The 23311-nt window shown below is 47.3% G+C and overlaps 2 protein-coding genes across 4 annotated transcripts; both read right to left on the minus strand.

Annotated features, from left to right (window-relative positions):
* Window positions 1–418: 418 nt before the first annotated feature.
* fosb (FosB proto-oncogene, AP-1 transcription factor subunit) lies at window positions 419–4607 on the minus strand. Of its 3 annotated transcripts, none has more exons than XM_084675062.1 (5): window positions 4277–4607; window positions 3864–4051; window positions 2247–2600; window positions 1837–1944; window positions 419–1454 (listed from the first exon to the last, which is right to left on the minus strand). In XM_084675062.1, exons 1-5 carry the CDS (start codon window positions 4338–4340, stop codon window positions 837–839), a joined length of 1332 nt encoding a protein of 443 aa, XP_084531188.1. In that variant the 5' UTR covers window positions 4341–4607; the 3' UTR covers window positions 419–836. The 3 variants fall into 3 exon arrangements, with proteins under 3 accessions (XP_084531188.1, XP_084531186.1, XP_084531185.1); XM_084675060.1 differs by having other exon boundaries at window positions 2217–2600; window positions 3864–4021; window positions 4277–4606; XM_084675059.1 differs by having other exon boundaries at window positions 2217–2600; window positions 4277–4603.
* A 9459-nt stretch (window positions 4608–14066) lies between these two features.
* On the minus strand, window positions 14067–23311 carry capn12 (calpain 12). The gene is made up of 22 exons (XM_084674353.1): window positions 22978–23311; window positions 22479–22548; window positions 21772–21890; window positions 20049–20182; window positions 19754–19925; window positions 19362–19445; window positions 19149–19237; window positions 18901–18978; window positions 18602–18768; window positions 18009–18271; window positions 17890–17901; window positions 17670–17749; window positions 17343–17465; window positions 17151–17187; window positions 16955–17035; window positions 16770–16815; window positions 16147–16208; window positions 15906–15974; window positions 15634–15712; window positions 15193–15309; window positions 14928–14980; window positions 14067–14755 (listed from the first exon to the last, which is right to left on the minus strand). The coding sequence occupies exons 1-22, from the start codon at window positions 23173–23175 to the stop codon at window positions 14729–14731; spliced, it is 2160 nt and encodes a 719-aa protein (XP_084530479.1). The 5' UTR covers window positions 23176–23311; the 3' UTR covers window positions 14067–14728.

Raw genomic sequence — 23311 nt, forward strand, 5'->3', positions numbered from 1 at the left:
GGGCTGGCACTCAGTCAAGGTCCCAGGGGCTGGTGGGTGTCCTCGGGCGCTCAGGGGTCGAAGACTTCAGAGAGAGGCACACATAAAAAAAAGAGGAGAGAAACAAAGATGGGGAGATGGACGAGGAGTTGGAAAAAAGAGAGAGACTCGAGCGAGATGGCCCGGTCTGCACAGAGCGGGATCTACTTTCCAAGTCCCAGCCAATGAAGAAGCAGGAGGAGCTGAGGAGGATGAGGAGGGAGGAGCAACAGACCCCCAAAAAAGACCCCAAACCAAGAGTTCTTCTTCTCTTAATCAGCTTGCACAATTACATTCAACATGAAGAGCAGGATGGGAAAAATGAGAGCAGGGGCAGTGAGGGAGGGATGACCAACAGAGGGAACGAGGGGAGGATCAATCAGCTTTTGAGATAACGGTGTGCGCATGACCATTTACTGTATGTACTGTACACGTACATTAAGAGACGTTAAAATATTCATTGTGAATGAATCTGGGTATTCAGTCAGCGGATTTTTTTTATCAATCGACTGACCATTCAGAGCCCAGGCGTTGTGACTCAATTTGAATTCACGTAAAATTTGTATACGGCAATATATAGTCGGAACTTCATAACAACCACAAGTCGATATGGATGCTCTAAACTCAAAATGGTTGACACTGGTCTGATTTCAAGTCTTGTCTCTGTGTGTGTCTCAACACGTGTGCGTAAGCCAATTCAATGTTCTGTCAGATACTTTTTTTGCATTCTGACGGACAAGAAGGTGTTCGTCAAATGTTCTGCCTCAACCTCTGGTGTAGGTTTGTGTGTCTGGTGTGTGCATGTCTGTGTCGGTCAGTCAGAGTGCCAGCAGCGAAGGGGAGTTCAGAGAATCGGATGACTGCTCGCTGCTGCTGTTCCTCTGGTTAGCCCTGACCCCGCAGGCTCCCTCTGGGTAGGTGAACACAAATGAGGATGTGTATGAGTGGTTGTAGCTGCCGGCGGCCGCACCACCACGGTTACCACCACCACCGTCACACGCCACCAGGCACGGCCCGCCCGGCGCCGGCTCGCTCGAGCCATAGAAAGAACTAGAAAAAGCTACCTCCTGCATCATCCCAGGCTGCTGGAGCTGCGGCTGAACTTGCTGCTGAGGCTGCGGCTCAACTTGCTGCTGAGGCTGCGTGGAGGTGGAAGGGTGCGAGGAGTAGGCTGGAGGCAGGTAGAAAGTGTCCTCCTTCACAGTCAAGCCCAGGATGGAGACTGGCTGTAGAGCCTGGGGAGGGAACTGGGATGGGGCCGGGGGGAGCTGGGGGGCAGGGGCCTGCTGGGGGGCAGGGGCCTGATGCTCCTGGTAGGAGATCTTACAGCCGGGCTGGTGGGCCACCAGGACAAACTCCAAGCGCTCTTTCTCCTTGTGCAACTCCGAGATCTCTGCCTCCAGTTCTGCTTTCTCCTCTTCAAGAATGTCAGTCTCCTGAGAAAATAAAGGGGGGGGTGGGGGGGGTGAGAGGGGGGAGAGAGGGGCGAGAGAGGGGGCGAGTGTGAGGGCGGCATGGTGACATACATACACGTGTTCACGTGTTTTCTTACATAAAGACTTTGATTAAACAGTAATTACAACAGGTTATTGCAAAAACTATAAGCACCATGACAAGTCGCTCTGGATAAGAGCGTCTGCTAAATGACTAAATGTATGACAACAACTACGGTTTGCCTTAAACAACACACCATGTTACTACGGCTCACACCTAGTCATTAGTAACCAGCAAGCATACTATGTAGTGGTAAAACCTTATACTGTATAATCATCATAATTAGTCAGTCTGACAGCTCTACGACAGCCAAGCTAAGCTCACCGACTGCAGTCTGTCGGTGAGTTCACGCCGTCGGTTCCGACACTTGGCAGCAGCTAGCTTGTTCCTCTCACGGCGGACACGTCTCTTCTCCTCTTCCTCAGGTGTCAGCTGGGGTGAGGGGGAAACATCTGGTTCAGATAAGTCATCTTATATTGCACTTGTAATAGAAGTAACTGGCTCAAGGTGGCCAAATGTATACAGCTCCTTATTTCATGTTTATGCATGTCATGCCATACTGGATGTAGGATAAATATGCTCGATGTAGAGCTCTTGCAGCATGGGTGGTATGCTTACAGCTAAGTGTAAAAAAAAAAAAATGTATATATATGTTGATTAACAAAAACGCACACAAAGATAGACGCACTTGGACACACACTTACAAACACACCAACATCTCCATCGTCACTCACAGACTCGTCCCGTGTGCGCCGGCTGCGTGCTCGAGACTGGCGGACAGGGCCCGGGGCTTGCCCCGGGGTGCCACACCTAGGGGGAGTGAACCCAGGACCAACCGAGTAGCTCGTTCCAGGCAGGTCGTATGGATCCACCAGGGACCCAGGCTGGGTCATGCTGGAGGTCCCTGCACCACTTTGCCCAGAGGCCTGGGAAGAGATGAGAGTTGGCTGCACCATCCACTGCAGGTCCTGGCTGGTGGTGATGGCTGTGACAGTGGGCACAAAGGAGCCAGGCATCTCCACCCCTCCAATGCTGCCCCCGGGCCCACTGCCCACTACCCCAACACCTCCTCCAGTGGACACGCAATCCTGGAACATAGAGAGACAGTGGTTGACAACCTGTTCCACAAACTAACAGAGACACTACTGACAAAGGGCTGCTTCCTCTACACCATTAACTGTGTAATGGTGTGCCTCGGTATGGGATAGGTCATTTTATCATGTCTGAATAGGGATTTTATCATGAGAAATAATAATTAAATATATTGAAAAATATACACAACAAATTTAAAGACACAAACTTAATGGTGGCAGTCTAATCTCGTTTCAGGTTGCCTGCAAACATTCTCTAGAAATATAAAAACGATCCATTATGGAAACCATAGGCGTTTCCTAATCAATAACATTTACAATTGTATTAATGGATTAAGGGACATAAAGTGTGAGCTATTATATACAACAATTATATCCAACAGGTGTCTAGAAATAACTGCACCCTACGTTTTAGTGGAACAAAATAGATGTAGGAACTCAAGTAAGTCTCCGGTTTCTTCTTTAATTACAACTAAGGCGGGGAGTGATGCCACAGCGAGTTCGGAGCTTCATTAATATTTATATCAAAGGCAGGAAGACATGTAGCTTTGAAAAATCCAGCTAAACCAATCAACACTCCCGAATGGGTCCCCCCTCCTCGTTCCTCCTCCCCCGTCACACCCCCGGTGTTCCCCTTAGCAACGCGACGTAACACTCCAAAATAGAACGCATTTACGTCACGCCGAGGCCTGAGAAGAGCGAGCGTGGAGAAAAGCGAGGAAAGGCGGAGCTTTGTGTGCGTACGTAGGAGAGTTCCAAAGCTTTGTCATCCGTTGCGCGGCGTGCTGTAAACCTACCACGTTGCTACCTTTTTGAGTCAGAGTGTGCCGGCCGGCAAGCCTTACTACAATTTGATTCTAGTATCCAATGGAACATTCAAGGACGGCAGAAATGTGGCATTCACTGGCAACACATTGTTCGTATAATTCATGAGACATGAGGTTATCAAGACCGGGCTTCCCTTTCTCGACAACGATGTGTCATAACACTTTTGCATATATTGCATGTTTCTTGAAAGGCAAAATACACTTTGCAATACAAACTAAACATGCAATAGAATATCACTGCACTCTAATTTGTTAATCAACTGAAAACGACACGTCGCTGTATTACGTTAGCATGCAACCTGATATGCAGTATGTGTATTTTCCCCTAAAATACAGTATCGTTATTTAGTGAGTTCAAACTATGCAGAGGCTAAATGCGGTTGGATTATGTGGATCGCTGTCGCTGTTTTCTCAGTGCTCACGTGAAACTCACCTGTGGGGCACTGGTGGTCGGCGGACTCCCGAAGGAGTCCACTGATGAAAGGTACTGAGACTCAATAGATGGAGACGAACTTCCAGGGGAACCGGTATCGAGGTCACCTGGAAACCCTTGGTACATCTCCCCAACGGGGCCGAGAGAGACCGAGAAACCTACAGTTCCCGGAAAAAGCGTGGTGTCACCTGTATTGGTAGTTCACATGCGGGAGGCAATGGAAAGTGGAGAAGCAGTTGAAAGTTTGCTGTTCGCCGTTGAAACTGGTTCTATACTCTACCTGACGCATGCAAGGCATTGGGTGTAGTTGGAAAAGCATTTCAAATGTATTACGTTGTACGTTTTTGTCAGCGGTTTAGCATATGTCCTAACTATGCATTAAATACGCATACACACGAAGAAAATGTGTTTACCGTTATTGGATTTATTGTTGTGCTCCGAAAAGATGCTCTTGGTCTCTTTCCAAAAAAGTTGCATTAAGGCAGTCCAGTTCCCTTCTGAGGGAAAGTATTCTTACGTTCCAGATTGCTACAAACTCATTGGTCCAACGTTATATCTGCAAAGCTAACGCTTTATCCGTTTGTCAAATTTACGATCATATATCCATGTCCGAAACAAGTCCGCTGTTTGTAAACCTGGCAATGTTATAGGTTCTCACTGTAGAATAGCGAATCTTGTCTTATGAATGAGAAGAACTAGTAAGTCCCGCCTTGGGGTTCCGCTGACGTAGGTGCCCATATATGGAGCGGTGTTTTTGTTTAGTACTGTAGCCTTGGTGATGACGATGGAGGGATTCCCTTACCTCTCCCACATAAAGTGTTCTATACTCGGGTACGGTTAATAATACATTTTACTATCAAACACTGGATATTTCTGTTAGATAATCTACTTTGAGAAATTAAAGTTAATAAATTATACACTGACAGAACACCAATCACAAAACTCTCACCGGACAGTCCCAATCTGTAGGCCTATATTTCGAATGTAGGCCTACTGAACTATTCGTAATATATGAAAGGGAATGAAAACTTAGATATTTGTTAAAGACAAGGAGTCAAAGTGTGACTGGATTGCTATTTTAGGTCATTCCATGTCCTTTGTATAATACTTCAGGAATGGCTGTCTGGCAGATACTCTCCTGAGGAAGGAATCCCGTCAAAGACGGAGAGGAAATCCTCTTCTGTAAACTTTCTCACGGACACGCCCTATTGGGTTCCCTTTTGCTGAGATGCAGTTCGTGCAAGCCCACTTAGGAACGTTTGGAAGTCACGGTATGTAAACAGTTTGTAGGCTGGCCTTAATGTTACGTAGCCTATCTAGTTTGATTTATTTGTCAGGCCATGATGCTGGAGTTTTATTTGCCATGTAATGGTTAGATGTGTATTGAATATTTTAAATACCATATAGCCTAAGGCCTATGCAGTTCATGTATTCGACCAATACTAAACTGTCAGAGCACGGCAGCATGAGAGTTTTTCATCAGTATGGTGTGCAAATCTTAGAGGGCGTTGCTGGTCAATGATTCTGTTGTCACTTTTCGTAAGGTTTCAAAATAACAAGCCTATTCTGTATTCTACCCCCTCCAAAACGTTTACCAGAAAATATGTAAACAGCTTGAGAAGCAGCATTCCAACATGGGCAGTGGGCAGCAATGACGGAATTCGTCGCAGTTTTGCTGTCACTGCAACCATTATCCTTTCGAATTCGAACAGAAATGATTCATTGAAATAGCCAACCTCTACGTTGCCTAGGCTAATTGGCAGAGGGAAGGCGAGGGGGCTAAAGACAAATAATATTCGTGGAAATGGGATGGTGGAATCATGAATTAAAGTTATTTGAGATGTTGCAAAATGTCATGGGGCGGTACACTGATGTCTAACAACAATTAATCAGCGCTACAACGTCACCAAAAAGGATAGACGGAACTGTCTGCAACTTCTGTTGTGCTCAATCGAGATGAGTAATCCGGACATCCAAGAGTAGCCTATATTCATTTACTGGATCCCACACGCGTAAAGGGTTTTATACAACAGATAAACACTGATGTGGTGGATGCATTAACTTTAACTACGTATGCTTAATATTCGATCAGAATAACAATCGAAATTGGACATGGAAATATTGCAGTACACGATCATTTACAAACGGTGAAATACTGACATCCAGAAGCACACTTATCCTAAACACCGCCCAATCCTATAATTTGTCTGTGTACAGTACTTTGTGTGGCAATCTTAAAACGTTTTGCTCGACTAAACAATGATTACAGCACTGAACATGAAAATTCATCTACAGTAAGTGGGACCATGTGCTACCTCTCCTCGCCACGAGTCTGCGGCATGTGTATACAGCGTTTAGTTGCCGTGGATACGCCGTTTTATCTCTGACGTAAGGACGTACAAAGTTGGTCTTTTTTTGTTTTTGTTGCATAGCAACTGGGCTCCATGGCAACTAGTTTTGAGTGACATGGGAAAACAGTATCAACAAAACTGAAAGAATAGCGAGTGGTTGGCCAAAAGAGAAATGGTTTTGATTCCTTTTTAGAAGGAGAACAATTTTGTTCCAAATGTAACACATGTTTAAAATCCTGATTAACGATTACGTTTTTAATTGTAAGCGTAGTGTAGTTAGTTCGTTTTTTTAAACAAGAAGTTAGGTATAGATTATAGTTTTCTATCGAGACACTTTAAACTAGCAAGCTGGCTACATAGCTACTGTAGACTACTGTACTGCTACTGCTACTACTACTATGTAGCGAGCCATAAAACTAACCTATATATAGGTTAGTTTTATGGCTATAGCTACTGTAGCAGGTTTCTCTAGCTATAGCTAGATATAGCTTGATATATCAAGTTAAGTTCAGAGAAGGTGCACACGAAAATGTATTGTATTATTGATAAGAATACAAATTCGTTCTTTTATTATAAATCCCCTCCAGTATATTGCTAGATTCGCACAACTATATACACATTTACTAGCACCTGTGAAATATGATATATATTATGGTATGTATCGTTACAGATGCTACAAACATCTACTAGGCTGCAGAGAACAGAAAACACATCTTCAAATAACTAACCTAGATCCTCAGGTGACCAACTAAGAAACTTACCGGCACTAAGTGTAAATTGCATTACTTTAAATCTGCCTGTAAGTCAACACAGCTATCGGCCTTAGTATCATATCCGGGATCCTTTTCACAAGCAGATCACCCTTAGCGACAGCACCCTGAAAACCACATGACTTTCTCATTTGCCGGTTGGCTTGGTTTGTTTGAACAAATAAGCCGTTCTTTCACATACATTCATGACTACAGTACGCCCAGCATTTTTAGAAAAGGCCTTACATTTTACAATACTAAACGTGCCACTCACTTATCTAACTTCCTCCACTTCCCCAGCCTTTGCTGTGCTTGTGTGTCTAAACATGATCGTGATAGCCTATAAGTAATAATAACCCAAACATATAGCTAATGTTGGTCTTCTCCACTGTCTGCATTTGAAAGTTCTCTCTGCACAATAAATGTGTCATGGCATATCTGTGCATCTTGTATAAATGTTGTGCAAAGGCAGCAAATATTATCTAACTTCCACGTGTGCTTGTCCCGTCTCTTACTGTATTTTCGGGAAGCAACTACATTGCACCAAGATGAGGAGGCCGGCCCCTGTTTCCTTCAGGGGCGGGACAGGTGCCTTGTCTTCCTGCCCAAAATATTGGTTACCAGGCAACAGTTAGGCCCGTCCTGCTTCAGCCTGGTGTTGTTTACACTCCGTCTGACTGCTTACCCTAACAACATTACACAGCCCTCACAGGCTTTCCCCACTTTGCTGAGAGAAATTTGACCTAGATTGCTTCCCACCCAGCACATGAAGCATTATCTTCCCTGTGATTACAGAAAAAGTCAGACAAGTAGTATGTAAAGTAAGGGAGTAAGGGAGTGTCTGCCCCTGTAATATCTCCCTCCTCCCTTTCTGGTCTGTCTATCCAGAAATTCTTCTTTGGCAGAATGGACGGCCTTTTCTGCCTGCCTAAGCAAACATCACTTGTCTGTTTTGCATTAACTGAAATAAAGAAAAAATATAGAACATGAACTATTGGAGTACTTAGAACTTTCAAGAAACATCATACCTCTAAACTCACTGATTTCACCTTTCTTTTTACTTAAAACTCCTCAACGTCTTATTTGGACAAATGTCTAACTGCTGCTTATATAAAAATAAGATGTGTGTTGTAAGTGAGGATTATTCAAATACAGTCATACCTCTTACTCGATCGCTTCTCTTTCAACAAGAAGGGAGTGGTTTTTTCCACAATGTCTTAAACACTTTCATCGCAGCAAAATTAAAAACATTTTCTCTATTTGTCTATCCCCACCTTCAGATGTGTGTATTGTGTTGAACTTGGACAACAAACAAGATGGTGGCAAAGACAATCTTTATTGTTGCAGAGTTTATTGCTCTAAATAAAGTGCATAGTTCCTCCTGCTGCCCGTTCAACGTCTCTGCGGTCTGAGTGTTCAGACACGAGGTGGAAGCCTGTGGCGGGGATCAGAGCGTTGATCCTGGAGGGGAACGTTCTGTGAGGCTGTGTGTGTGTGTCTGCGGTTAACATTTGAGGAACTCTGGTTTGACCTTTCATGTCAGTTCTCAATTACGGCAACTTCCCTTTCTGCATTGGAGGAGTTTGACATTTTTCTCAATATCCCCAAAGATATTACTGGCTTGTGGTTTTATCCTTTTGTATAACAGGATGATTTGTGTGTGCCTTTGCTTCTACTATCTTTGTTTATTTCTTTTAGTATGTGTTTACTGGCTACAACCGTAACAAAATCATTCGACTGAGAGCACAAATTGGTGTCATTAGCAAAATCTATGAATTTTCACAGAGCCATAACCCAATAGGAATAGCATGCAATACATCTGTCTACAATAGCTGACCGCATCTTTTTTTGTGATTTCTGTAGGCTTCTTTGTTTCTGCTTAGTGAATCCTAGCCTTCCACAAAAGGACACAAATGAGTATGAATTGTCCTATTGTATCATACACAGGGTAGTTAGTTGCCTACGTTTTAAATGCTGTCAGTGGCTTTTAGTACTCTGCAGCTCATCATGACTCAGGCATCGCGTCGAGCCTAGCCGACTTTTAACAGGCCAATTGCCAGACAGGAAGGTATATTGTCAGGGAGTGTGAGGGGGAGAAAGAGAAAGAAGGGAGAGAGATGTTTGAGAATGCCAAGTTCATTATTCCCCCCACTCACCCTATCTCTTTTCTCTGGCAGTTCTTGTTTCAACAATCCTCTCTCTCTCCATCTCCCCATACTCTTCCTCCTTATGTAAGGGGCTGCACGATTTTTCACGGACCAGTTTGAGATAAGAAAGGCAGTGAGTGGGAGAGAAAGTAGGGAGAAGATGGGCGGGGGAGATGAAATGAGAGAAAGTGGGGCAGGCAGAGAGAGCGGGGTAGTGTGAGGTCTCTTTCCACAGCAGGAGGGTGAGTCCTGCATGTGTCCCTCTTCCCCTCACCTGAGCCGTGCCGTCACCGCCCTGTACCACCCACACATTCCCTCTGCTCATCACACTCTGTTTCTCGTCTCTCCTCACCCCCACACTCTGTCCTCATCCCTCCTCACCCCCACACTCTGTCCTCATCCCTCCTCACCCCCACACTCTGTTCCTCATCCCTCCTCACCCCCACACTCTGTCCTCATCCCTCCTCACCCCCACACTCTGTTCCTCATCCCTCCTCACCCCCACACTCTGTCCTCATCCCTCCTCACCCCCACACTCTGTCCTCATCCCTCCTCACCCCCACACTCTGTTCCTCATCCCTCCTCACCCCCACACTCTGTCCTCATCCCTCCTCACCCCCACACTCTGTTCCTCATCCCTCCTCACCCCCACACTCTGTTCCTCATCCCTCCTCACCCCCACACTCTGTTCCTCATCCCTCCTCACCCCTTCACTCTGTCCCTCATCCCTCCTCACCCCTTCACTCTGTCCCTCATCCCTCCTCACCCCCACACTCTGTCCTCATCTCTCCTCACCCCCACACTCTGTTCCTCATCCCTCCTCACCCCCACACTCTGTCCCTCATCCCTCCTCACCCCCACACTCTGTTCCTCATCCCTCCTCACCCCCACACTCTGTCCCTCATCCCTCCTCACCCCCACACTCTGTCCTCATCTCTCCTCACCCCCACACTCTGTCCCTCGTCTCTCCTCACCCCCACACTCTGTCCTCATCCCTCCTCACCCCCACACTCTGTCCCTCACCCCTCCTCACCCCCACACTCTGTCCCTCGTCTCTCCTCACCCCCACACTCTGTTCCTCATCCCTCCTCACCCCCACACTCTGTCCCTCATCCCTCCTCACCCCCACACTCTGTCCCTCATCTCTCCTCACCCCCACACTCTGTTCCTCATCCCTCCTCACCCCTTCACTCTGTCCCTCATCCCTCCTCACCCCCACACTCCTTGTTCCTTACCCCTCCTCACCCCCACACGCCCTCTGTTTCAAACCCCTTTACTCCCCACACTCCCCTTGAACAAAGTAATGCTTATTCTGGTATTCTATAGATGCCACATTACAGCACACATATGACCTAGAATAGCTAAGCAGATGTGATAGGTCTGTCACTTCACTTCAAAGCAGAGGTGCATGACTCAAGGGATTGTGGCAGGCTACCTTTCTGCCTGGATCAGCCCCAACTTTCTGCTTCGACCTGACAAACCTGATCAGCTGAATAATGATGGTCAGGGGACACCAACAAATGCATGGATGAGTAGATAGGTAGACAAACAGATAGGTAGAGAGCAAATCTCAAATTAAAACATTGGTGACGTTTCTTGAAAGTTTTGTGGGTTGCTCATAATAGAGCACACAACATCTTGTCCGAACTTTACTTCTGTGGAATGTGTGTGAAGAAATCAATGACCCGTTCCTTGACTAACACACTGTTACGTCCGTTTGACATTTACCCATTGATTGAAGCTTCATTTACTAGTCACTGTGACACACATGGCACTATCACAGTCTACTCTACTGCAAGCTGCTATTGCCATACGTGACCATTGGACGGATAAATAACAACACTTATGACAGACAGAGGACGGAGAGGTGAAGAGGCGTAACAAAATTGTGAATCCACTCCTCTGCATCTTGAAATATCCCTCCTCTCACCTCGTCTCGTCGAAGCCATCCCTTTGCCGTCACACATAAACACGCATCTTGAAATGCCCCATCTCTGACGACTCAGATAACGCTGCATTCATCAATGTCATGCGTGAGTGAATGAGCCTGAGCTAAATTTACAGCTTGGCAGCTTAATTACGCAATTTCACCCCCACCTCACCCCCCTCCACACACACACACACACACGTCTCTAAGGCTGTACACATTGAACAGCTTCCCCCACACTACACTACAACTCCAGGCAACACTATTCCTGAAGCCACCCCCACCACCAGCACCTCTCCTTACAGGTGCCAAGCCTGACTGTCAAAGCATCACAGCCTCCCACAGGTAGCCTAAAGAGGAGAGAGGGGACAGGAGAAGAGGATGAGGGGGAATGCATCGCATGGTGTGTCATATAGAGAAATTGGTGGAGAGAGAGACAGCGAGTAAAACTAAAGTATACATTGGGTGCACATACAAATCCTCTGCTGTAGATGACGCAGAGCTGTGTAATACCTGTAGACATATCACTCCGTTCAGATGGCACTTGGGTGTGGGTGTGTTTATTTAAACAGGGCTCTTTGGCACACCCTTGGATACCTGTATTAGGTCCCTGGAGCCTTGTAATCTCGGTCGGACAAGACAAAGCGACAGCTGAGAAGGTGCCACACCTCAGAGAGGTCAGTTGCAGGAGGGGCGGTGGGGGTGGCGGTGGGGGTGGGGTGTTGCTGTCAGAGAATGACAGTGAGTGAGATGAGAGGAAGAAAGTAGAGAGGGCACAATTTCTGGGGAAATTGTGGTGTGCTCCTGTATTTTTTTTCTCCTGCGATTCCCACACAGAAAAAGTCTGCCAGCTATAAGCTAGGTATATGCAGGTGGCAACGCTAGTGCTAAATAACTATTTATCTGGTCGGCTCCATGACGACGGGTCGGTAGGGTTTGTAAAACTGCTCACCAAAAGAACAAAGGGGAAAGCCACTTGTGTAGCAGATTAAGATATGAAGTAGGTACCTAGCGAAAAGTAGCCTCAACTTTCCGAGACTTTTAGCTATGGTACTAAGGCTGAGGGCTCACTGATATTGCTGTCTGTCTTACTAGAATGTCGTATCTATGCGTCGTTGCTAACATCTGATGACGTTGTGACATTAGGCTAGCACTGAGTTCCCTTGTGCCACACAAGGTACTTTTTGCCACAAAAACAATGTAAGCTCCTAAACCGTGCAACGGAACATAAATAAAAATACAAGCAACGCAATCGCTAACAAAACAAACCTTTTGACACCAACATTGTCTATGTAGTCCAAATATTGAGGGATCCTTAGGGGTGGGAATAGAAATAATAATAAGAAAGAAAGTAAGAAATATATATATATATTTGTGCTGTCAAACGATTAAAATATTTTATCGCGATTAATCGCATTAATGTCATAGTTAACTCACGATTAATCACAATTAATCGCACATTTTTATCTATTCTAAATGTCCCTGATTTCTTTTTGTCCCAATCTTTTTTCAAATTTTAATGCTCTTATCAACATAGAAAAGTGGTTCGGATTGCTTTGTGCAAATATTTTTTTTATTGAAAGCAACATTGCAATCGCCTGGCTTTGACGAGGGGGCAGAGAATTCGCATCAGCTGTGTGCTTGGCCATCAAGTGGTATTTCAGACTGGACGTGCTGCGATGATAGCTCAGTTTACAACGACAAAACACACAGATCACTGGTCTTGTCAATAGAACCATTTGGCAACTTTCTAAAAGCAAACTTTCCATTCAGAATCTTATTGGCATCCATTTCGGCATCTCGCGCTCGTCATCCACTCAAAACGTCACGTTAGCCTACTACCAGAGAATGTCTAATATCCGTAAACGGGCTCTGCTACTACTCTTTAGCCAGCTCGCAAGCCAAACGAGTGTTTGGCGTGCCTGTTGTTTTGTTTCCGGTCTAACTAGATCCGGTGTGGTGTTGTAGTTTTTCTAACGTCGGTAGTTGTTGCAACAGCATGTGAAAAAAACTACAAAGTTTGCTAGGCCAAAAAGAGCGTTAATCGCGCGATAAAATAATTGACGCCGTTAATTTGGGTTTGCGTTAACGCCGTTAATAACGCGTTAAACTGACAGCACTAATATATATATATATATGTGTGAGAGAACAATGGTTGTGTTCGCCAAAAGCTTAAGCACACCCAGTAAAGGCTCCCGTAAAGGAGTAAACATTGAAGGGAAACAAAATGATGTAGGCAAAATGATGTAAAAAGAGGGTAGGGAATGTGGCACAGAAGGGGTGGAAAAAGAGCGAGAGAGACAGGAAGGATGTCAGTTGAGAATCAAACATATATTGAGAAAGGTCTAGCAAAAGGATATCACATCCATCCTCTCCGTCTCCCTCTTTTCCTCCACTCCCTCCACCTCTCTCGTACGCTCGAGAGGTGGATGAACGGTTGCCGAGGGCAACCTGGGTGTAGTCACTTAACGATGAGCAGGAAGCGATGTGTGAGCAAAGGATCTATTTATAGAAGCACCGAGAGAAAGGACAAGAGCATGCGAGTGAGCGCGCGCGTGTGTGTGTGTGCGCGACTACGAGAGCAGCGTAACAGAGGGAATAGGCAGAGTGCCAGCCTGAGACAGTTACTAGAGAGAGCAGGAGGGAGGGAGGGAGGGAGGGAGGGAGGGAGGGAGGGAGGGAGGGAGGGAGGGAGGGAGGGAGGGAGGGAGGGAGGGAGGGAGGGAGGGAGGGAGGGAGGGAGGGAGGGAGGGAGGGAGGGAGGGAGGGAGGGAGGGAGGGAGAGAGAACGTAGCAGAGGAGGGGGCGAGTGCGTGTTGACGCTGTACGTGGCGTCAGTGTGATAAGAATAGAGAGGATGCATGCAGTGCTGCTGAGCCATCCTCACACCCTCACCAGGGTGGGCCGTGCACACTGTGTGTGTGTGTGTGTGTGTGTGCGTGTGTGCGTGTGTGCATGCACATGTGGGTACACTGAGGTGGCTGAAGTATATTTTTGAATACAGATATTTCTGGGTTTCAGAATAGATCTTCAGCTGTTAATTTTTATTTTGGATATGTGGTGCTACATTTATGGTGTTACATAACACACGCCACATGTGCAACATTCAAAAGTCACCTTATTGGAGGAAGAAGAACTGTAATCCTCTCTCGTTACACGCATGTCATCTGCAGGTGTCAGAATGCTGATAAACACAAATAGCCAGAAGGACCAGACCCAACAGGACCAAAGCACAAAGAGTAAAGCTACATGTTTTCTTAAGGCACCGTTATAAGGCGAAAATGAAGGCCGTAACGCAGAAAGGCAGGTGGAGAACTACTCCAGAGACAGAACAAGCCGGGAGGTCCTCGTCAACGCAGACTCCTGGGAGGAAGTGATTCTGAGGAGAAACAGCTAGCGTGACAAAGGCTGAGGCTGCGGGTATTGCACAGTGACAGGGGCCAAGGGGCTACTGTGTGTGTATGTGTGTGTGTGCTATGTAAGGGTGTGCATTTCACGGCGTGTTTGCGCTGTGTGTCTGTGCAGGAACAAGAGCGTGCCCATGTGCGCATGCACGTGTGTGTGTGTGTGTGACTGTATGCGTGTGTGGATACAGCCATGGCGTAGATGGAGCCATGACGTTGCTTTGGTCTTAGCCAGCCAGACAGCCCCTGCTGCTCCCTGAAGGAGACCCTGTTTTCCTGGCGAGGGTTCACAGGGCCAGGAGCTGGAGCAGCCACTGTGAAGCAGCAGATGGAGGAAGAGACTGAGTGTTACTTTTGGGGTCAAAAGAACATATCTTCTAACTTCAACAAACCTTCAGACATGCAGTTGTACATCAAGTTCTATTGTAGAGAAGCGGGAGTTGCCATATCTAAGATGCAACCACGGTAAAATACAAGTTGACTCACAGCGTTGATCCCTCTGTCTTTCACCTCTTGGCTGCTTTCTGACTCATACAGAGCTGGGAAGGTGAAACAAAACGCACTGAACAAGATGGTACAATAACTTAATTCAATAACACCTTCATTAAAAAAATGACACAGAGGGAGAGTTGTTTGTGTGTGTGTGTGTGGGTGTGTGTTTGTGTGGGTGTGTGTGTGTGTGGGTGTGTGGGTGTGTGTTTGTGTGTGTGTGTGGGTGTGTGTGTGTGTGTGGGTGTGTGTTTGTGTGTACCAAACAGCTTGCGCAGCCTGGTGACGCAGGACACAAAGCCATAGAAAGGCAGCTGGAGATCCCCAGAACCAAACCTCTCCCACAACATCTGGAGGACCAGGCCATCACATCTGACACCTGAGGAGAGGAGAAGAGGGGAGAGGAGAGGAGAGGGGAGGGGAGGGGAGGGGAGGGGAGGGGAGGGGAGGATAGGGGAGGATAGGGGAGGATAGGGGAGGATAGGGGAGGATAGGGGAGGATAGGGGAGGATAGGGGAGGATAGGGGAGGAAAGGGATAGCAGAAGAGAGGAGAGGAGAGGGGGAGAGGAGAGGGGACGGGGGGGAGGGATAGGAGATAATTGCCATCAATAGTGGTACCAGTTCTTCAAAGAACCCACCATTGTGCCCTTGAGCAAGGTATCTAAATCTAGGTTAATGAAGTATAGATTAGCAGATACGCACCAGCAGCCTCTAGGGCCAAATTGAGCTCAAAAGGGCTCATTGTCCCTGAAGAGTCCTCATCATACTGGAAAAAGATGGACTGAGAAGGTGAGAGAGAGAGAGAGAGAGAGAGAGAGAGAGCAAGAGAGAGGGAGAGAGAGAGAGAGAGAGAGAGAGAGAGAGAGAGAGAGAGAGAGAGAGAGAAGGAGGGTTAGATTATAAAATGGAAAAACAGACTCCATTACAGGGAGAGAGACATAAACACACACACACACACAAACACACACTCCTACCTGCAAACCACGAAGGAGAGACAGCAGAGATTCTGTCTGCTCACTGGTGAGAGTCCCACGTCCTTCAGTCTGGTAACAGGGTTAGGGATCCTCATCATAGAGAAGGATAGAGAGAGGCAGATGTAGACACAGAAGTGAGGAGGGGGGAGAGGGGAAGGGCAGAACAGGGGAGAGACTCGGACTGACAGTCACTGAGATCAAGATCTAGTGAGTTGCGACAGAAGGCTGAACTGAAAGATACATCTTCTCCAAAGATGAGCTGCCTGCATGTTTCCAGAGGGATCTCATAGTCCTTCTCCAGAACTGGGAGAGAGGGAGCACACAGGGGATTCAGTGGCCTTGGCAACTGAATAAAGTTCCTGCAAAATCAGTGATCAGCTGATGATTCATAAAAACAAAGAACCGCTGTGAGGTTGAAATCGAATGCATTAAACTCAAACCTCTTCATAGCGATGTCAAGTGAGAAAACAGTGTGAACTCTAACTTTGAAAAGCATTTTTACTTGTTTGCAAACTCTTTCTTATAGTTATTGCTTAAAGGTAGTTTGCCAATTTCTCATGTATAGTTACCTCTAATTGTAAAAATAAAACTTAACCAGTCTGTAACCAGTACTGTGTAAACCATGAGATCTTGTCTAGACAAAATGACCTCAAGTCCCCGTAGAGGAAGGTGGAGAGGAAATTTGCGCCTACCTGCTCCCATCTAGTGGTCATCACCAGTACTGCAGTGTACAAATATCTTTCTTTTTTTTTAAACAGCATTGAAATCAAATACTGTAATATTGTGGTATTTTATACATTTTAAATGCATTGAATCTGAATGAACACTCTATAAAATAAATCATAAATTAACAGTATTTTTTACCTGAGTTTACCAGTTCCATTAACTCCTTTGCGTTCAGTCTGTTGTCCTGGCATATAAAGACACGGTGAATGGTTAATGGGTGTTACTGTGATGGGTGACAGAAACAAAACCTTCTCTACAGATGCTGGACTGATGTGGTTGTAGGCCAGTTGCTCTGAGATTGAGATAACCAGGAGAATCCTCACCGGTCCAGACACCACTTTAAAAGTCTTCTGCACTCTCCTACGATCCTCGGGCAGGACAGGTTTAAAAATGCCAGGATCAGCCTGAGAGAAGGATACACACACACACACACAGTGAGGGAGGGACCCTGGTGAGCGGCGGGTTTTGTAGGAAGGTGAGGTGTCAGTGTGTAGGAAGGATCAGTGTGGTTCGACTCACCATGAGTAACTCAGAAGTGCAGGTGAAGTCATTGGTCCTGGAACACATGTCCTTAGAACCTTAGAACATCCATTAGAACACCTATCTAGGACTATTTCACAGCAATAAAAAACAACATCTAGATGCACATTGTGTTGGTCCCACCTTACAAACTACTCCACCCCAGGCCCACCCAGGCCCACCCAGGCTCACCCCAGGGTGTTGCCTATCTTGGAGAAGATCCGAAGGAAAAACTCCCCAGGCTGGTTGGGTCTGTAGGTGGACGCTACGATGACGTAGTGACCCGGGTCCAGCTTCACCCTCCTCCACACACCCCTGACACAGGCCCAGACCACACACACACAGTAACGTAACAGCAAAAATGTTATGGTTTCATATACTTTACGTGTGCTGTCAACATCCCACTGTAACATACAATATAACCAATAACTGAGCAGTGGTTTATGAAATGAGGTTAGCAGAATGAGGACAGTTCCCGTCATAAGCAACAGAGGGTTCTGAGCCTGGGGTAGGTGGTACCTGAGAGCCCGGTACTTTCCAGAACGAGCAATAGGCTTCTGGCTGGAGAAGAAGTTCTGGTCCAGACACACACCCTCCATCTAAGCAGGACAAGGAGCAGGGAGGCAGGGAGGCAGTTAGCAGGGAGGCAGGGAGGCAGGGAGCAGGGAGGCAGGGAGCGGATCAGAAATCTGATGTGGATACTGAGTGGTACTGAGACGGTTCTCAGAAAGATGCTCACCTCAGGAGGAACCTGCAACGAGAACAAAAACTTAGAATGAAGCAAGGGTGTGTCATTGACTAGATCCATCCTCCTCCCTCCTTCTCTCGGTGTGTCCCTCTCTCCTCCCCCTCTCTCACCCTGTAGACGTGGAAGGAGATGTAGAGGAAGTTGACGTTGTTATTCAGCCTCCGGTCCTTCTGCAGAAGCTCCAGCAGCACGGTGCAGTGCTTGCCCTTCTCCTTCAGCTTCTCCGCGGCCGTCTTCTCCTCTGGGGTCAGCTCCGCGGGAACCTCGTCCTCTTCTCCGTCTGCGTCCTCCTCCTCCTCCACCTCGTCCTCGTCGTCCATCTTGTCCTGCTCAGAGAGAACCAGCTGGAACTGGGGGTTCTTACAGAACGATCCTGGACATAGGGATGGAGAGACAAAGAGAGAGAGAAGGAGAGAGAGAGGGGGAGACAGACAAGGAGAGAGAGAGAAGGAGAGAGAGAGGGGGAGACAGACAAGGAGAGAGAGAAGGAGAGAGAGGGGGAGAGAGACAAAGAGAGAGAGAGAAGGAGAGACAGAGGGGGAGAGAGACAAGGACAGAGAGGAGAGGGGAAGAGAGATAGGGTACTGTTAAGTAGAGGGCTGAGACAAAAGTTGTGAAACTAAATATATGGTAACGAAAGACCGCCTGTGTTGACAATGTGCGACACCCACACCCACAGACACACCCACAGACACACACTCACGGCGGAATCGTCGGCTGCCCCCTGCGGTGCTTCCTGGTACCCAGGATCCTTTGTGGGAGCTGAGGGCCCAGCCACCAGAGGGCGGCTCCCCCTCAGCCAGAGAGTCTGGGTTCATGCTGCACAGCTCCACCGTGTCAAACAGCTTACTGAAATCCTCTGCACTGATCCTGATGCACACACACACACACATTACACAGACACACACACACACACATTACACAGACACATCACACACACACACATACACTCAGGAGGTTTAAGGACACTGGGCTGGCGCTGTATGTAGGGGGTTCTCCTACCAGAATTCTCCATCCTCGGTCTTCTTCAGTTTAAGCCTGGTTATCTCTGCACGGTCTACATCATCCCAGTCTTTAGATCTGCAAGAAAACACACGCACACCAGAGATGACTGAAGGAACAATCGACACACGCACACACATCCACACACAGACCCACACAGGTATACACACACATCCACACATAGACACACACAGGTATACACACAGACACACACACACACACATCTACACACAGACAGATCTCCTCACCGGTCGCTCCAGGCCCCACTGTACTCGACGAAGCCCCAGGGGTTCCTCAGTCTCAGCAGGAGAACATCCCCTGCTGTCTTCTTCTTCACCTGGAGCACAAACACAAAAAAGATGGCCACAATGCCTCACATCCCTCTCCCAGTCAGCGCACACAGGGGTTGGGTGCAGCTGTGTCTAGCAGTGTGCCTCAGCCTGGTCCGGTGTGCTACTCACCATGTCTGTGTCTGTGATGGCGTACGCATGGCCCTTCACCAGTCCCTCCGTGGTCACCGTGCCAACCTCCCGCACGTTGCTCGCCTGCGGATGGAAGACCCAAAGTAGTAAGCTACTTCGCCTGTACGTACACTTTTGCTTACGTCAGATTTGTGTGCGCCTGGGTGTGTGTTTTTGTACTTTGATGTGTGTGTGTACAAGTGGGTGTGCGTACCTGGGTATGTGTGTGTACCTGAGTGTGTACCTGTACCTGTGTAGGTGTGTGTGTACCTGGGTGTGTACCTGTGTGTGTGTATACCTGTGTGTGTGTGTAGATGTGTACCTGTGTGTGTGTATACCTGTGTGTGTTTAGATGTGTACCTGTGTGTGTGTGTGTGTGTGTGTGTACCCACATGTATGAAGCAGCTGAGCAGACTCCCGCGCCCCAGGGCCCCGTGCAGGGCTCTCCACAGGACTGGGGGGGTGCGGGTGGAGGTGTGGAGGGAGCTGGCTATGCCCCCTGTAAAGTCCTCCATGCCCTCAGAGATGTTACCCCCCTTCAGACTGGCGTAGGAGCCAATCAGTCTGCGCGCAGACACACACACACACACACACACACACTCAGCATGTACACACACCCTCAGACATTCCTCCACAGATGGATGATGTCAGACATTACACACACAGACACATATGCCGCAGACTGACTTGGCGTAGGCCTTCTCCAGCAGGGCGCTCCAGAACTCATCCCGGGTGCAAGAGTATCCAAACAGCAGACGGTCTCCACGCACTGGCAGCCTGTCATCCACCACCACCTCCACCCACTCACCATACTGCCAGAACTGCAGAGGAAGACAGGGAGGAGAGCAAGAGGTGGGAAGAGGAGGACGAGGAGGTGAGAGAAGCCAGGGAGGGGAACAGGGGTTGTCGAGTTGGAATGACGCTGACGTCTTTCAGAGAGAGAGACAGAGAGAGAGAGAGAGAGAGAGAGAGAGAGAGAGAGAGAGAGAGAGAGAGAGAGAGAGAGAGAGAGAGAGAGACAAAGACAGGGACTCCAGCCTGTCACTGGAATGGACATAAGTGGCTGTTCACAAGTAGCTGTGCACTGTCCTGTAATTGCATGGGCCCCACAGTGGGCAGGTAGAGACAGGCCTGCATTCTGTTTCTGCTTGTCTTTCATTGAAGTGAGCCATTGAGGTATGATATACGTGTCTGGACCAAATTCACGTCCACCCTCAATCACTTCTTACCCTTCACTGAATCGTCCCTCCCCAATCTTTACTTTGAAACCAAAGAACTGGCACAACTAGGCAATGAGCACAAACTAATCGACTAATCTTTCATCATTTGATCAATATAAAAACACCCCAGACTTAGTTCTTGACTGCTTTTTCTTTTTTCTTTTTCTTTTTCTTTTTTTTCTTTCTCAAAATTATAATGATTTAATGAAGTCTCTAATCTCTGATCTGTCTGCCTTGGTGTTTTGGGATCCTGTTCCCTCTCTGAGCGATCAGAGGACAAGCTGTGACCTGCTGGATCTGATCACGCAACCTGCGACAGTATTGAGCATGGGAGCTAATATGTGCAAAACAGGCGATAAACTTTTATCGTAGTTCATCATTCGTCATTCCTTCATTGTGATGTTATTGTAACGTTATTTTCAACATTACGTTCTGATCAGATTTGAACCAGCATGCCCTGCAGGGGTCCTCGTTGATAACAATCGAAGAAGATAACGAGTCAAAAGAGTGGTGTCGGGCGGGGGAGGGGCGTGTGTCTGCGTGTGTGAAAGGGATGTGATGCACTCAGGGTGTGTGTCTGTATGTGTGAAAAGGATGTGATGCACACAGTAGCAGAGAGACGCTGCTGAGCAGGCACAACCGTTAAGATGTTTACCAAGAGGCTGTGTTATGGTGAGGCAGTGAGGGGGTTATGGGAAGGCGTGGTGGGTTGTGTGACTACATGAGTGGGCGTGTATACGAGAGTCCCAGCTGTTTGACTAGCTGTGTGTGGGGAGGGGGGGGGGGGTAATTAGGTACCTCCCTCGTTAGTGAGTGAGAGGGGGGGGGGGTAATTACACCTCAGTACATCTAGACCAGCTATTTATCTGGGCCTTATTACAACCCCCCCTCCCCATCCACACACACACACCACAAAACACCACACACACCACAAAACACCACACACACCACAAAATACCACACACACCACAAAATACCACACACATAACACACCACAAAACACCACACACGCCACAAAACACCACAAATACAACAAAACACCACAGAACGCTTCCATTCCCTTTGCATGTATCTTGAACATGTCTCATGATCTGTCTGCTTATGTGTGTCGACCTTTCCACATAATGAACCTATTATTCAAAACTATTTTGTATACAACATTTTTGGTTTTTGCTGCTCATCACCCTTACCCTAAAATAGAAGATGCCAGCATAGGATTCAGTCAGGCTCTGATTGGGTGGTACCACCTTGGCAAACAGCTGGGGGTGCATGGTGAGACAGGACAAGGCGGCCAGGAGCCAACAGTTACCTGGGGAGGACACAGACACATGCTGCTTCTTTTCGAGTCTTATATTATGAATATCACACTGACCTTATAGAATGGACTGCCATTATTATCTATTTCACAAAAACGTTGGCAGTACATCACAGCATTTTAACTACAACCCTGATTTTATTTGACATGACTGCACCTAGATTCAGTTCTTGGAAAAAGGTTTTAACTCAGAAGCTACACACTTACAGACACATAAAACACACACACATTCTTGTTCAACAAAAAACAGCTGTTTCGGGTACTTGGAAACTACCCCTTGACTTCTCTCCCTCAACCCCCCAAGGATCAGACCCACAGTTGAGCAAAACGCCCCCAAACAAGCAAGAAGAACATTCTCACCATCAAACACCAATACAGAACAGATTGAACAGCACCACAGACAACTGAAATCATTGTTTTCTAGCTGAAGAGACGGATGTCCCCGGGGCCTCCCTCGCCCCGGGAGAGGCAGGAGAGAGAGGGAGGGGGGGGGGGGGGGGCAGAAGGCCCCACACGCATGTGTTTGCATCTCACAAACACACACACACACACACACACACACAAACACACTCTCTCACTCACCCAGCTGGCCTTGGCAAATATCAGTGGTGTCTGTGCTGCCCTCCACAAACACAGCGGTCGGACTGATCTCCTGCAAAGATAATGGGGACAGGATGTGTTTCAAGACGACAACCCTAGCCACACAAGTTTATTAACGCAGGCATTCTTGGTCCTGCTTCTCTCAACAGTTCCCTCACATTCTAACCAAACACACTGGAGCAAAAGTCAGGCAAATGTCTGTTTTTAGCACCTCTGCAATCTCTGCCTATGAGGATGTGTGGAAGTCGTTGCAGCATCTATTTTCATACTATCCTGGCCTTGCCTCTGTACGGGGTTATTGATGCTCCTTGCCACAGCTTCTTTCTTGTCATTAAAGCACAACAGCCAGTTTCCAACTCCAGGTATAAACTGTATACTCCCACACAACTATTCAAATCCACCCTTGAAAAATATATAAAGTATATGATCATATGATACTGGGTGGCATAACGAGAGCGACTGATTGTGTCTCATATCCTACCTTGGGTCGCAACCACTTGATCGCCTTTTTGGGGTCAGGGTCGACGGGCATACCGATGGATTTCTGGTCAGTGGTAAAGGTTGGGTCGGAAAACAGCGAACGGGACTTGAGGCATGCTTTCAGTAGTGCCTCGTAGTCCTGGTCACGAAATCGAACAGGGTTGTCAATGGCCCCAAGTTCCCCCTGCCGTGAGGACATCTTGATCAAAAGTCAGCTGGAATTCTTAAAGAAAACGACTTCAACAACTATTGTTGGTTGAGTTTCAAATATGTCTTGCTCATCAGAAGTGAAGGTCTATGGAGGAGAACCTCTGTTTAAATATGTTAACACACCC

This window comes from Hypomesus nipponensis, chromosome 15 (assembly GCF_054491055.1).
Source record: "Hypomesus nipponensis isolate SF chromosome 15, ASM5449105v1, whole genome shotgun sequence".
Lineage (NCBI taxonomy): Eukaryota > Metazoa > Chordata > Actinopteri > Osmeriformes > Osmeridae > Hypomesus > Hypomesus nipponensis.

What these genes read in the sequence shown, in the direction of transcription:
- fosb (XM_084675059.1), bottom strand. Translation starts at nt 4,340, where the DNA reads ATGCAACTTTTTTGGAAAGAGACCAAGAGCATCTTTTCGGAGCACAAC. An exon ending in ATGGAGATGTTGGTGTGTTT is followed by an intron (nt 1,945 to 2,216) that starts GTAAGTGTGTGT and finishes CCCTCACCCCAG; the next exon opens with CTGACACCTGAGGAAGAGGA. An exon ending in TCACCGACAGACTGCAGTCG is followed by an intron (nt 1,455 to 1,836) that starts GTGAGCTTAGCT and finishes TTATTTTCTCAG; the next exon opens with GAGACTGACATTCTTGAAGA.
- capn12 (XM_084674353.1), bottom strand. Translation starts at nt 23,175, where the DNA reads ATGTCCTCACGGCAGGGGGAACTTGGGGCCATTGACAACCCTGTTCGA. An exon ending in TATTTGCCAAGGCCAGCTGG is followed by an intron (nt 21,891 to 22,478) that starts GTGAGTGAGAGA and finishes TGTCCTCCCCAG; the next exon opens with GTAACTGTTGGCTCCTGGCC. An exon ending in GCACTTCTGAGTTACTCATG is followed by an intron (nt 17,036 to 17,150) that starts GTGAGTCGAACC and finishes TCCTTCTCTCAG; the next exon opens with GCTGATCCTGGCATTTTTAA.